The sequence below is a fragment of the Phascolarctos cinereus genome, unplaced genomic scaffold (assembly GCF_003287225.1).
Source record: "Phascolarctos cinereus isolate Bilbo 61053 unplaced genomic scaffold, phaCin_HiC Scaffold_726;HRSCAF=1367, whole genome shotgun sequence".
NCBI classification, from domain to species: Eukaryota; Metazoa; Chordata; class Mammalia; order Diprotodontia; family Phascolarctidae; genus Phascolarctos; species Phascolarctos cinereus.
Genome location: NW_027556098.1, coordinates 413,930,392 through 413,945,699, shown reverse-complemented (window position 1 = coordinate 413,945,699; position 15,308 = coordinate 413,930,392). Strand labels below are relative to the sequence as shown.

Sequence of the window (15,308 nt, the reverse complement as noted above, 5' to 3'; positions counted from 1 at the left end):
GAATTTCAAGATGCCCAGAATCAGCCATAATTATCAAGGATTATTAAGCACCCATGTGCCATAATGCTCTGTTGGGTGCCATTCAAAATTTATCATTGCTAGTCTTGTTACACTCTCTTCTGAACAAAGCTTTTGCATGCCACCGTCAAATGAAGGGGGGAAATTGTGAATATATTTTCATTACTTTGACCTCAAACCCAAGGTCGCATAAATGTTTCTTGAAAAATGATGCACCTATAAGGCATATATGGTGTTGGGAGAGAAAGTGAGAGGTAGGAGAGTATAGGTTATCCACCTGCTTCACCCTATGGCACAGAACATGGGTCAGAGCTCAGGCTCAGGGCCCTCTCAGATAACATTCTATAATCCAGAAAGTTTGGTGTTCCCTATAAGCCATGAGATCATTCTTCATGAAATGATATGAATAGCACAGATAAGCTTTTTTCAGATAATTTCCTACAGTGGACCACATCTTTATAGTCGTATAATTGACAGAGAGGAGCGGAGAATTCACAATCTCAGAAGGCAGAACAGGGATGCCTGTTCTGGCTACACGAAAAAGCATCTGACTCAGTAGAGCTTTCTTCTGTCCAAAATGATGCTCTTGCTTCCTTCAAGACAAGGAGTACAAAGGAAAGTGTTGTGCCTAGCACCACCTGGTGGGAGCCATGCAGAACTGCTGGGAGTGATGTCCTTCAGCTGGGACAATCTCCGACATGCTATATTGAATAAACCTGCATGAAGAAATTCTTTTTTTTTTTTAAATCAAGCTATTTCTCTCTCTCTCTCTCTCTCTCTCTCTCTCTCTCTCTCTCTCTCTCTCTCTCTCTCTCTCTCTAAGGCAATTGGGGTTAAGTGACTTGCCTAGGGTCACACAGCTAGTAAGTGTCAAGTGTTTGGTCTGAGCCAGGATTTGAACTCAGGTCCTCCTGACTCCAGGGCTGGTGCTCTATCGGCTACGCCACCTAGCTGCCCCTAATCAAGCTATGTTTTAATCAAACCACTAGAAAAATATAACATAGCCTTGAAACACTGAGGAGGAAGGCTGTGTTAATTGCATTCAGTAAGAAGTTGGTATAAAGAGAACAAGATCTTTTCCAACACAATGCCCGGTACTAACGTGTTGCTCTAAGTTTTAATCAACAGTGATAGTTGGTGCTACTGCCTCATGTACTCTGGGGTAGAAAAAAGCTCTCCCTTGCAACCTGCTTAGAAGTTTGTTGTCTTCCTACCCTTTCTTGTCCTAAGAGGGTCCTCTCAACAAGTTGTTCCTGTTGAAGAGGGCAAATGAGCAGGACTATGGTCAGGTATCATCTTTTTCTGCTTTGGGGAAAACTTACTTTCCCTCAAATCAATCGTTTACCATTCCATTAAGCAAGAGGCTTAAGATTGCTCTGCAAGCAAAAAGAGGCTTTCTTTGGTCTTAACTCAAAACTATTTCATATTAATCTCAGAAAACACTTTAACTGAAGTTGTCCCTGTAGTACCTTCCAGAAGGGCAAGAAAAAGTAACCTGAGCAGCAGTCCTATACAAGCCAATGTGAAGGAATCTGAGCTTCACATGCCTGGTGGGAGATTTCCCTTTTATGATTTTGCTTGGCTTCTTCAAAGGAAAGATCACCTGGGAGCTGCTCAGTGCTCTAATCCAAGCAACCTCATGGCTGCTGCTTTTTGGTCTATGGGAAATGGGTCAATCAGGTGGATATGAAGTTGGCACCAAACAAAAGTAGACGGCTACCTCAGGGATTCATCCCAGATAAGAGATAGGTTGGGGAGAACTGCTAATACTTATAAACCCAACAGGTTGTACCAGCCTCTAGGAATGGAATACCTCTGAATCAGCTGAAAGCCATTAAGTGCTCCAACAGACAGAATAGGGGTCATCTTCACTAAAGGGATGGGCCTGGGTACTGTTAACCCTCCATGCTACCTCCAATCCATATCTGAGCACCAGTTTCTTCCGTTTCTTCACCTATGGGCTAAAACATATACTGGAACCAACAGAGTCCAGAGGCAGTTGCAAAATTCCCATACAGGTATTCTTAAACTTGCTAGCAGCCTCAATTTCTTCATTCTTAAATTTTCACTGAAAGGTAAAAGACTTTTTACAAGTAAACCCATTCTCCCACCCAGACGACTGCTGACAATGACTCTATTTTGCAGGAGATGTCAGGGAGTCCCTCATCTGAGTCATGGTGTGATGAGGCGCATGTGGTCACCGACACATTTAGGTCACACAGGACTCTAGCTGCCTCTTCAACTTCTGCTTCTTGCTCCCAGCATCCATCAAGTCTTTGGCTTTGTCATTGCAGTGCATGGTGCATCGAGCCAGACAGTCCTGGAATTTCTCCAGTTTACTGGTCACAAGGGCCTGTGCCTGGACCAAGGGAGCATGGCAGAGTTCAATTCACTGATGAACTTGCTTCATGGAGGCCTGGGTATCTTCACAACAGCTGGCGCAGCACTGGAGTGTGGTACCCTGCATCTCATGGATATTCTCCTACTGCAGCCCTTTCACCATGGTGTCCGCTGCCTCCTGCACCTGCAGCTGCTGCGACTCTGCCATAGTGTACACCCCGACCCCCCAGCCCCATGCGCTGCCCTGCTCAGCCTGAGCTCTCTAGCTTGGCTTCACAGGAGCCCCGAGAGCGGCCCTGCCCCACCTCGGCCCGAAGAAATTCTTTTTTTTTTTAATTTAAATTTTTTAATTTTTTCCATATGCTTTTGAGTTGAAAATTTTTCTCCCTTTTCCTCCCCCCCACCCTCCCCAAGACGGCACACAATCTGATATAGGCTTTACATTTACATACCCATTAAACATATTTTCACATTAGTAAAATTGTAAGTAAAAATTAAAACCAATACGAGGAACCATCAGAAAGATGAAACAAAACTCAACAGAAGGTAAAAATAAGTGATACTGATTCTACTTCCATAGTTCTTTCTTTGGATGTGGACAGCATTATCCATCCCGAGGCCTCTGGAAATGTCTTAGATCCTCATAATGCTGAGAAAGGTTCAGTTTAACAATCTTAGTCATTGCATAACATGGCTGTTATTGTGTACAAAGTCCTCTTGGTTCTGCTCACTTCACTCAGCATCAGACCATATGTCTTTCCAGGTTTTTCTGAAGTCAACCCGAAGAAATTCTTAAGTAATAATCTTCTGCCATCATTACAGCCTCTCTGAAAAGTAAAGGCACTTTGCATGACTGCTGAACAGGTACTGAGCTTTCACCTCTGCAGTGTTCGGTCTGCACAATTCACAAATGCAGCTCTCCTAGCCAGGTGTGGCATGGCTCAAGATTTCTTAGTCACCTTAAGTGGTGGTGCCCTCCTTTTCTTCCTCCTCTGCCTCGGGGTTACTCTGGCAGTGGGGCAACTTCTCTGAGAAATGATGTAGTTAATTGTAGAAAGCACTTGAGCCCCTTCTGGGACCTGTGACCTCCCAGAGGAGCTGTGAAGGCCGGAAAAGTCCACCTCTCAGGATCACTGATTGGTCAACCTATGCTTAGAGAAAGAAACACAAAGCAGAAAAGGCGGCAAAGAACTTGAGATCCACTCTCAGGCTGCCTTAGGTAAGTACATGTTCTCACTGTTTGGAAGGGAGTTGAGGGAGATGAGAGATATCTCACCTCCACCTTAAATCAATCAATCAACAACTTTTATGGAAATCCAGGTGTTTCAAACCAGGCAGAACCTAAAGAAGCAATTTCTCCTCAATCCTTTTAGCCTGCAGTGAATGGCTCTTTCTGGCTCAGTAACCAGTCCTCTAGGACATGGTCCCCAGTTGGGGGATACAGTCCCAAGAAGTGATTGCTTCATTATCTGAAAGTACAAGGGCCCTAACCTCAGCAAGGGGCCAGTGAGTATGCCCAGCTCCATCCTCCCTGTTATAATAAAGCCCAGGGCTCAGGTAACAAAGAGGGGATAGTTCCACTCTCCTCTACCCTGGACAAGACTTATCTGGAGTACTGTGTTCAGTTTAGGGGCTTGCATTTTAGAAAGGATATTGACAAATAGAAGAGAAAAAGGGGAGGGGCATGTTATGGTGGAATAAAGAAACTGAATCCTTACATCCAGACAATGATTTATTTAGCAATGTATGTGGCTGCAGAACCAAACCGGGACCAAGGCTCTCAGTAACCAAGGATATTGACCACTGGTTTCTACACAGTTAATATCCAATTTGGAGGGAGTGATGAACAGGATTATAGGGACTGAGACATCTGGTTTCTTATTGGTGGAGAGGGCTGGGAGTCACTGGAGTGAGAGGGAGAGGGCTAGTTTTGTGACATTCTTTAAGTCAGGTAACCTTTGGGAAGGGGAGTAATCTTGTGACTTCTTCAAAATCAGGTGACTTACAGCTTCACAAAATGGTGGATAAAGGCAAAATGGAGTCAATAATGCTATTTTTTCCATGTAAAAGGTAGCAGGATGATGGGAGAAGTAGGGCTAGAGAAGAAGCCATTTGAGGATGATTTGAAGTAAATGGGCATGTTTAGTCTGGAGAGGAAAAGACTTGGGGAAGTGGGAGAAACATTATGGTTTTCTCCTAGTGTTTTGAATGAGATATGTTCTGATTGGCTCAGAGACCAGAAGAAACAGGGGAGAGGGGAGAGATGTAAGCCATATTGGTGCAATGAGAGCTTCCTAAGCTATATTAAAGTGCAATGAGTTGCTTCAGGGGGTCCAGCACACCCCATCATATGAGGGCTCCTAGCAAAAATGCATGGCCACTTTAAGGGAAGTTGTCCAGTGGATTTCTGATCAGGAAGGACTTGGTAATGGTTACCTTCCAAATTTCTAGGGATGACATGGGGAACTAGGAGGCTATGGTTTCAAGATTAAGATGAGGGACCAGGAGGATGACTCACTCTTTAGAGACTAGAGAGCAACAGGAGAGGAGGAAAGGGAGGTTGTTCAGGTGAGATGTAGAGAGAAGGGTGAGTAGGTCTTCTCAGGGAAGTAGGAGACCAGAGCATCTTCTGAGGGCCAGATGATAAAGTGGGGTCAGGGGCTTGAGAATAGAGGAGAAAGTTTGGGATGGTGCCTTTCGGGGGTAAACTTGGGAGTCAATAGAAGGGGACTAGAAGGATTTCTGAGCACTAATGTGGTCCCTGGTTAGGTAAGAGAGCAAGATTTTAACATCAATGAGATGCCAGCTGTCGCGATTTTATCCAGCAGTCCTGTGTCTTTGACAAATCCTAGATTCCACAGAACACAGGGACTAAGTGAAGGTCCATCTCACTCTTATCCAGAGTGTCCAGGGGTTGGTTGACTTGACTGTGGAGAAAACACAAACCCCTGTCAGAAGCTAAGCTCAGGCAGGCTGCTGGCACCATTCTGGTCCTGACCAGGGGAAGCTACAGGTTTTCTGGGCCCAGGATCCCCGATGTGTGTCAAGGAAGGGACAGACACCAACTTACCAGGTGTAATAGAGCCAGGTGAGGCCATAGGTGAGAAGAAAGCTGACTCCCATGAGGGCTCCTCGAAGCAGGGTGAAGATCAGAGGCCAAGAACCATTCTCCTCAAAGATAGGACAGCAAGAGCAGCCTGAGGGAGATTGAGATTGGGGGCTAGAAGAGGCATGCCCCCCAGGCCTCAGCTGTGCCATCAGGACCCAGATGTCAGGCTGGAGTCTCCAGCAGCCACTGCTGCCTGCACCTGCTGGAAATGTGGATGCCGGGGCCTTCCTCAGCTCCACCTCCCAGTTCCCTCTGACTCACTCTGTACACAGAGTCTTATGGAGTGCTGTTGAGGTCCTGAGCGGTGCTGAGCGTGGCAGGTGTATTCACCTCTGTCCTTGGGCCCCAGTTTGGACAGTTCTAGGTGCAGGACCCCAGGATCTGAGGCCTTTGAAGATTGCAGGACTGTGTTCCTGTAGGTCCATGTAAGAGTGGCTGGGGGATTGCTTTCTGTGGCACAGACCAGAGTCAGGGACTCACCCTCTAGGACCTGCAGGGATGATGTGTTTCCTAATAACTCTGGGCCTGGAGATAGAAAAGGAGAGCCAGGGATGGGGATGAAGGCTGCAACTCTTACTCTGGCTTGGCTCCAGACTGACCTTAGAGGTCAAAGGAGGATCAGAACTTTCTCCCTGTCCCCCCACACCCCACCTCATTGCTTCCTGAAAACCCACCTGTTTTGTTGGGCCAGGAAACACTGATGGTCACATTCTGAGGAGGGTCTGAAATGGAACAATTGTGTCTGAGCTAGGGTCCTCTGGGATAGGTTGAGATCACAACCTTCAGCCTCCCATCCCCCAACTTCTTCCCCTCCATCGTGCCCCACCTCTTCCTGCCTTCTCAGGTACCTCACCAGGCACCTGATGTCTTAGATCCTGGACCTTTCCCGCCAGCCCTCTTTTCCCTGGGCAGACCTACGCATCCCGCTTCCCCCTTCCCATCACTTACAGGTGACCCTTAGCTGGACAGTTCTCTGTGTGCTCACTCTGGCCTTTGGGAACGTCACCTTGCAGGTAATGTTAGTGCCGTGATGCTGGGACTGGGGGGTGAAGAGGAGTCTGGAGGTATTCAGTAGGGCAGAACCCTGAGAAGAAAGGGCAGTCCCAGTCCAGAAGTAGGTAAAATGTTTCCCCTCTCTACAGGCCCCAGGGACCAAACAGGTCAAGGTAACCTGGCGCCCAGACTCCAGGATCTCTGGAATGTGCATCTCTGGCTTCTGCGTTACAGCTGGGGGAGGAGAGAAACAGCGATCCAGGAAGCAGCTTGCCCATGCAGGTGACAAACCTGGGATTTTCCCTCCCATGCCCCCACGAGATTACTTCCCAAGATGCCTGCTGTAGCACCCTGACTCTGGACTCTCCCTCTTTGGCCTTCTCTCACCTTCCTCAAGGCCTGGGCCTATCACCCCAACATGAGGCTCTATTTACTCTATCAGAGGTCCCTACCATGTGTCCATTCAGTTGACAGCCTCAGGACCATTCCTCCCAACCCCCTTCCCGATGACTCCATGAACACCCCCAGCACTGGCACTCTGTTCCTAGGCACACCCTGAGGTGCTCACCCCTGCCTGGGATTATGTTTCTCTACAGAATGAGCTGGAGGAAGGATCGAGAGTGTGTGTGTGTGTGTGTGTGTGTGTGTGTGTGTGTGTGTGTGTGTGATGTTCATTAGTCCTCCTGTCTAGCTGTGCATGTACGGGGTTGGGGATTCTGGGGCCACGCAGCTGAACCTCCCAGTTCCCTCTGACTCACTCTGCACACAGAGTCTCACTGAGTGGTTGTGATGCCCCAGTGAGTTGCAGGCTTGGCAGGTGTATTCTCCACTGCCCTCGATCCCTAGTTTGGACAGCTCCAGGCGCAGGACCTCAGGATTTAAGGCCTGGGTAGAATGCAGGATTTGGTTTCCATGGGCCCAGCTCAATGTGGCTTGGGGCTCGCTATGCGTGTAACAGTCCAGAGTTAGGGATTCACCTTCCAAGACCACCAAGGATGAGGTGTTTCCTAGGAACACTGGGCCTTGAGAGAGAAAGGGGAGAGAGCCCTGACCCTTTTTCCTTCAGTCAGGCCCAGACTGACTCCTAAGCCTTTCCCCTTCCCAACCTACCCCTCCTCCACCAATTGTCTTCTGCAAGCATACCTGTCCCATTTGCCCAGGAAATAATCTCCATATTCCAAGGAGGGTCTGCAATAAAGGGATATGTGTGGGCTGGGGTACCAGGACCCATCTTCAGGGATGGGATGAGATTGTACCTCCAGTCTCACAAACCAGAACTGGCAATGGGAAGGCCAGGTATTCCTCCTCCCCACACACATATAGGATGCCACTTAGCCTAACCCTCTCAGGATCCAGGTACCCAGTGTCCTATCTCCTCCCACCCTTCTCCTCTTGGGAACACTCAAGCATCCTTTTCCTACCCAGAACTCACAGGAAACTCTGAGCTGGACTGTGGTCTTTGTGGTGACGCTGGGATTTTTGAAGGTCACCTGACAGGTGAGGCTAGTACCATGGTCCTGAGGCTGGGGGGTGAAGAGGAGTTGGGAGGAGTGGAGATCTTGGGAAGCAAATCTATTAGATGACAGGGGCAGTTCCAGTCCAGAAAAAAGTCATAGATGTCCCTTCTCTGCAGGCCCCAGGAACTGTGCAGGTCAAATTCACCTGGTGCCCTGATTTCAGGATCCCTGGAATGTGCACCTCTGGCTTCTGGGTCAGATCTGGGGGAGGGGAGAGAAAGTGAGTCAGGTTGCAGGAGGAGGGATCCACATTGTGTGCATCTGGGCAACAGTCTTGGGATCATTCCTTTTATGTCTCCAGTAGGTCTTTTCCCCCATTGTGACCCTTCCTATGTCCTGACCCTTACCTCTCCATGCCCACCCATCCCTCACCTTCCTCAGGAATTGAGCCTGTCATCCCAAGCAGAGGATTCTGCAGCATCTCCATCCTTCTGACAGCCTCAGGCTCACCCCCCCTCACCTCGTATGTGTGTTTGTCCCTTTGATGGCCCCCATGAAGACCCCTCCCCCCTCCAGCTCTGTCTCTCAGTGCCCAGACACTGAGGTGCTCACCCTTGATTGGGGTTATGTTCTTCCCAGAAGGGACTGTAGTATGTCCTAGCCAAGGGTATAAAGACATTGCACCAGCATGTCCTTCCTTGAATCCCACATTGGCCCTCACCCTGGAGTACCCATTAGCCCCCAAACACTTCCCTGGAACACAGTCCTCACCATCTACCTGGATAGATACTGCCTTGTCTCTGTAACTGTAAGCCATATTCTCCTTCTTCACCCGGAATGAGTAACTCCCATAATCATTCTTCTGGGCTGTAGTAATACGCAGGGAACAGTTGTCCATCTGGGGATCTCCAGTGAGGTGGAATCGGCCTCGGGGCCCAGGAATGAACACTTTCTTGAGGGTCATTGGTGGCTGCAAGGCTGCTTTTCCAAAAGCTGTTATAGTACCAGTATCCATGAACTGTGTTTTTGTTTTTATATTGTTGGGGATAATAGAAGGAGCAGGGGATGGAAACACACAGTCCCTCCTGCACAGTCACTGTCTCCTGGACATGAATCCCATATTCTGGATTTTGAGAAATGGTTTCTGTGGAGGGAGGCAGGGGGGAGATAGATAGATAGCAAGGGGGGGGGGGAGAGAGAGAGAGAGAGAGAGAGAGAGAGAGAGAGAGAGAGGGAGAAGCTGGGATTTCTCATGTTCTCCCATCCTGCTCCCCAGCCTTTCCAGAGCTATTTCTCCCCCAAACTCTTCCTTCATCCAACTACCTTCGGCCCTGGCTGTGTCCCTACTTACCCCTCCAGAGTAGTGGGAGCAGCAGCATCAATAAGCCCATGGCGAGATCCAGGGCTCAGGAGAGGCCAGAACTGAGTCCTGGGGCAGAATCAGATCCAATTATAAAGTCTTCAAGGAGGAAGGAACAGGGAGTTGGTGCAAAGAGGAAGAGAAAAACAGGAACAGGAGGGGTGGGAAAGAATGGAAAGAGGAGTTCTCAGGTCATTGAGCCTGGTCTTAGGGACCTCCAGCTTCATGGGAGGGAAGATAGACTGGAGGAGGAGGAGGGGAGCTGAGGGGAAGATGCCACATGGAGGTGGCCAGCATGCCCTCCTTCTTTCCTTGGCTTCTTATGGCCAGTGGGCTGCTGACCCATAGTTTGAAAGGACTCCTTCCCCAGGAAGAGAGAACGTAAGGAACCAAACATGAAAAGGAGACCCCTTTCTTTTCTTTTCTTTTCTTTTTTTTTTTGCCCCTTGCTAGGCAGTTGGGGTTAAGTGACTTGCCCAGGGTCACACAGCTAGTATGTGTTGTGTGTTGTGTGTCTGAGACTGGATTTGAACTCAGGTCCTCCTGACTTCAAGGCCAGAGCTCTATCTCCTGTGCCACCTAGCTGCCCCAGGAGACCCCTTTCTTACCCCTTCCCTGTCCCTCCATGATATTGCCACTCTGCCATACTGGATTTCATAGGTGTCACCTAACTGTATCCCTCCCTTCTTAGGATGTTGGCTATAATCCATCCCTTTCTCCACAAAATTTCTTTGATCATTTTTCCTAGATCCTGAGGATGTTCCCTAAAGTCCCATCCCTGTCTCTCTATGGGATGGATGCTGATAATAGTAATAGCAATTGTAACATTAATCATAGCAATAACTCTTAGTTATCTAAAAGACAAAATGCCATCCCTGGGAGGTATATAGTGAGGGCCAGTAGGAACAAACCACATTTTCCTTTTTCCCCTTTAATTTTTTTTAAAATTGACAATTTTTGTTTTTATATCAACTATGCTTCCCACTATATCCTTCCCCTCTCCCACTTCCAGGGAGCCATCCCTTATGATGGAGAGAATAAAATGAGGAGAAAAAATTCAACCAAACCATAATGAATATTGAGAAAGCCTGATGTTATATGAAAGATCCTCTACTTCTGCAAAGAAAAGGTTGTGGGGGTGGGGAGGGATTAGAGGAATGGAGGAGCTTGGTCCTTATAAATTTTTGGGCTTTGCTTTTGTTGTTATTATTGTTTAAAAGACAGATTTTTGAAATCCGGCCTCAGACACTAGCTGTGTGACCCTGGGCAAGTCACTTAACCCTGATTGCGTCACCAAAAAAAAAAAAAGAGAGAGATTTTTGTTGCTATCTCTTTTTACATAGCTTGATCTCCCCTTGCACCCTCCTCTTCTTGTGCTTTTTTAAAAATAAGAACTTAATAATTTTGTAACATTCATTTCTCTTTTTTTAAATTAATTTTTATCTTTTGTTTTTACAATCCCTAAATTTCCACTTGTCTCCTTCAGCTTTCTCCTCCCAGAGAACCATCCCATATAACAAAGAACACCTTTTAAAGAAAAAGAGAACCCTCCCCTCAAGAAAAACTGAACAATACATTGAAAAAATCTGACAATATGTTCAGTATTCCACCCTTATGGACCCCCACCTCTGACAGGAAACGGGGAGGGTAGGATATATCTTCTCATGGCTCTTCGATGGGGCCATGATTGTTCTCTATAGTTTTGCAATGTTCAACTTTGATGGTTTTGCATTTGCTGTTCTTTGTTTATATTGTTGTCATCATTTCCAAAGCCTGCTAACTTCATTTTGTATCAGTTCATTTAAGTCTTTACATGTTTCTCTGTTTTCATCATGTCAGACGTTCCTTATAACATAGGATTATTCCATTACATTCATAGACTTTCTGTTTCACCTTTCCCCAATTGATGGGCATCTTCTTTGTTTCCAGTGAGATTTGTTGGAGCCTATGAGTTAGTGCTGAGATGAATTGTATCTGTCAAAGTCTCAGATGGGTAGGGAGGGCTGCTGTGTGAATGTTCCTTATAGCTGTCTGGTCTTCCCCAGTACTTCCAGAGAAAGGGCATACTGGCCCTGAACCAACTCGCTACACATTGACACAAGTGCCAGAAATCTGTGTGAGGGTTGCAGGATGTCTTTGGTAGCAGTGCAGTTTGAGTGTGGACTGCTCCAGCTTATATAAGGAAAAGGCTCAATTTCTGATATTACTCCTTTTTTTAAAAAAAATCTATTTTTATTTATTTTATTAAATATTTCCCAATTACATGTAAAAATGTTAACATTCACTTTTAAAAATTTTGAGTCTCAAATTCTCTCCTCCCTTCCCACCTTTCCTCATCCTTAAGAAGGCAAGCAATTTTATATTGATTATACATGTGAAGTAGTGTGAAACATTTCCACATTAGCCATTCTGGCATTACTCCTAAGCAAGGTCCTCATTCTTCACATGTTCTTGAAGATTTGAGACTGTTAACTGACTAGTAAAAGAGAGCGTACTTAGCTTGTGGACAATCTTTTCTGAGTGTTGGTTGACTAGGGCACATGGGCCTAGCTTTTGGACAACATTTTCCACCATCATAATTGGTCTTCAGTCTTTTTCTTTTTTTTGGTTAGGATAGGCAATGGGGTTAAGGGACTTGCCCAGGGTCACACAGCTAGTAAGTGTTATGTGTCTGAAGCCAGATTTGAACTCAGGTCCTTCTGAATCCAGAGCTGGTGCTCTATCCACTGCACCACCTAACTGCCCCCATCTTAGCTACTATTTTTTCAATAGAAATGCAAATTGGTCTGTCATCTTCAACTAGCAAAATTGGTCTATCATTTTCTTTTTCAGTGTGATCTTTACCTGGTTTTGAATCAAAGGCTCATTTTATTTAATTTTTTATTAATTTATTTTGATTCATCAATAATCACTTCTATAAACTTTTGAGTTTTTTAATTTTTCTCCCTCTCCTTTCCCTCCTCCCTCCCCAAGACAATCTGATATAGGCTATACATATACATTCCTATTAAACATATTTTTACATTAGTGATGTTGTAAGGAAGAATTAGAACCAATAGGAGGAACCGCCAGAAAGAGGAAACAAAACAAAACAGAAGGAAAAAAAGAGCAAACACTATGCTTCGATCTGCATTCAAACTCCATAGTTCTTTCTTTGGATGTGGATAGCATTTTCCATCATGAGACCTTTGGAGATGTCTTAGATCCTTGCAATGTTGAGAAGGACTAAGTCTATCAATGTTAGTCATTGCACAATGTGGCTGTTACTGTGTACAACGTTCTCTTGGTTCTGCTCACCTCACTCAGCATTAGTCTTTCCAAGTTTTTCTGAAGTCAGCCTGTTCATCATTTCTTATAGCACCATAGTATTCCATTACATTCATATACCTTAAAATTCCCCAATGATGGGCATCCCCTCAATTTCCAATTCTTTGCCACCACAAAAAGAGCTGCTATAAACATTTTTGCACATGTGGGCCCTTTTCCCATTTGTATGATCTCTTTGGGATGCAGCCCTAGAAGTGCTATTGCTGGGTCAGAGCATATGCACATTTTTATAGTCCTCTGGGCATAGTTCCAAATTGCTCTGCAAAATGGTTGGATCATTTCACAATTTCAAGGGCTCATTTTAAAAGGTATTTGCTATAAGTTTAATTTTACTGTTTTAATAATTGTAAAATAAAAGCATAAAATCTCTACAAGTGTATTGCTTACTACATGGAGGCAGAAAAATACATTTCTATTTTTAGCAGTCAGCAGCAAATGCAAACCAGCGGTTTCTTTACGGCAGTTTTATATTCCTATGAAGTTTCATTACGTCAGAAGAGCTGATATACTTCCTTCCCTTTAAAGAGATGAACGTTTTCTTTAGTCTTTTCTCTTAAGATGCTTTGCAGGACTCAGAATGTTTAATGTAGTCTTAACCAGAAGATTTTAAGCAGGGTGTAATATTAAAGAGCAATGGATATACAACCCTCTTGACAAGTCCCAAGAAATTGTATCCTTATTCATAAAGATTATGGGGGTAGGGTGGAAAAAGAACCTTAAGCCTTAACAAATTTTGTACTGTTCAAATAGATTTTTTGTTTATAAAGGGAGATAAATTATTTTATGTAAAAGCACATTATACTCAGTAGCCAATTATTGATTGGCCAGTAATTTTAACCAAATTTCCATCAGAAATAAATTAGTTTATGAATGAACAAGTATGCAACTGATCAATGATCATAAAACCCAAATGATTTAACAAAGGGTAGCACCCTTCTTGGTTCACTTTCTGTATCATTGTTCAAATGGAAACAGGGTCACTAAACCATACCTAAAGATTTCTGTGGGCACACATTGATTTAGAAAACTGCACATTAATATCCTCTATGTTCTAGTTCATGTTCATGTTGTTAAATATTTCCCAATTATATTTTATTCTGATTTGGGCAGCACTTGGGAGAGTTGCAGGCCCATTGCAGCCTCTGCCTTATTCCCCTCCAAGAATTTGGCAATCCAACCAGACTGGCCCATTTTTTTTTGTTCATTGCAAATGGCACTCAATTTACCAATACTACCTTTTTACTGATTGTAAACCAGTATCTATTTAGCAGGTATCTCTGGCTTCATTCTCTTCTAGCAAGGCCAGCTGCATCTGTCTGTCAAGGTTCTAGGGAACACTGAGTGGTCAGGGGTGGGGGAGTTCTCTTCTCTTCAGTTATGGCTCAAGACCGATTTTGGTGTTTTCCTTCCACTATTAGCTATTAGGCACTAGAACTCCAGTTCCATTAAACCATTTCACATCAATTAGGTTTTACAAAAGGACCTTTGCTTTGAAGACATAGCAAGAAATGAAGTAAAAACAACCCTGACACTCCCCAACCCCTTGGGGGCACATTTTCCCCTGTATCACCTCAGAGAGAGCTCAGACTTAATACAGTTTCTACATAGTACTGTTCTCACCAAGTTCAGGGCCAAATGTGACATTACCACTCTGTGAGTCCTCAACTCAGCCACCTCTGGGCTGGGTCATGAAGGTTGCTCCTTGGGGCATCACTGCTGGGCTGGCTGCAAAATCCAGCCCAGTTTTAACTCCTGGCCCTTAGGCAGCTCATTCTCCTGACCTTTTAAAACTCACAAGCCCCCATGGGGCATTCCCCTTTGCCCCCATTTCTAGGATCCAGGCAGTCAGATCTCTCCTACTCTCTAGGAGAGAGACAGTGGATCCCTGAAAGTGGAACAGCAAAGGCCTGGATCTCTGGCTTCAGGGCACCTTGGTCTGGCCTGGGTCTGATGGTTCTGATTTCCCAGCCTGCACCCCTCAGAGACTCAGATGTCTAACTCCAGTCTCTCTGTTCTGGTTTTTCAATCAGATAGTTACATTTCTGCTCTCCCCAATGTATCCTCCACCACTCAACCCAAAAGCCTGGAATGTGGCAGGGAAGGGCAAGAGGGAAGAGCAGCATCACCCTCCCGAGTTAACCTTACCCTTGAACCTTGTAGCTCTCCTTCTCCCAGCTAATCTCAGGCCTGTCCCCATCCCATTGCCTGGTCCTTCCTCCTCTTTGCTACAGTTCCCCCACCACTCCCGGAGTCCTCTCTCCTCCCCACCTATCTTAGTCCTCTGCCCTCTGTATCTTCCCCATCTTCTCCCTTCTCTATCTCTCTTCCTATTCCTCTCCCCTTTCTATTTCTCCTTCTAGGCTATGCCCTTCAATATCTCCCCTCTAATCCTGCTCTCCCCAGTGTCTTTCCCATCCTCTCCTCCACCCGTTCCCCTCCCCTCCCTTATTTCTCCTCCTACTCTTTTCCCCTCCAAAGCTCAATGCATCTGCTCCATACTGATCTATTCTGAATCACTGAGCCTCAGGATCTAATTTGAGGACAAAGAGAGGACTTTCAGAGTTTTGCTGTGGATTGAACATGGCCCATACCCTCAGTGAAAGCCACAGAGTTTGTGCTTGTTTTGAAATCTAGGGGTGACTGTGGGGAAGGTGGTACATTTCCAATTGGTTTTTCTCCCTTCCTTTCTTTTCTTTAAGAGAAA

General features: G+C 45.7%; 1 protein-coding gene and 1 pseudogene across 1 annotated transcript; both read right to left on the bottom strand.

Annotated features, from left to right (window-relative positions):
- Positions 1 to 2,152: 2,152 nt before the first annotated feature.
- Positions 2,153 to 2,612, bottom strand: LOC110220148 (protein FAM136A pseudogene; annotated as a pseudogene).
- Positions 2,613 to 4,077: 1,465 nt separating this feature from the next.
- LOC110220059 (sialic acid-binding Ig-like lectin 13) lies at positions 4,078 to 9,359 on the bottom strand. Its single transcript, XM_078145898.1, is given in 12 exon segments — positions 4,078 to 5,285; positions 5,429 to 5,555; positions 5,729 to 5,992; positions 6,142 to 6,189; positions 6,416 to 6,694; positions 7,219 to 7,482; positions 7,604 to 7,648; positions 7,893 to 8,046; positions 8,048 to 8,178; positions 8,689 to 8,848; positions 8,850 to 9,061; positions 9,269 to 9,359. Coding segments are annotated over 12 exon segments (1,803 nt in total). The 5' UTR covers positions 9,309 to 9,359; the 3' UTR covers positions 4,078 to 5,206.
- Between the last annotated feature and the right edge of the window lie 5,949 nt (positions 9,360 to 15,308).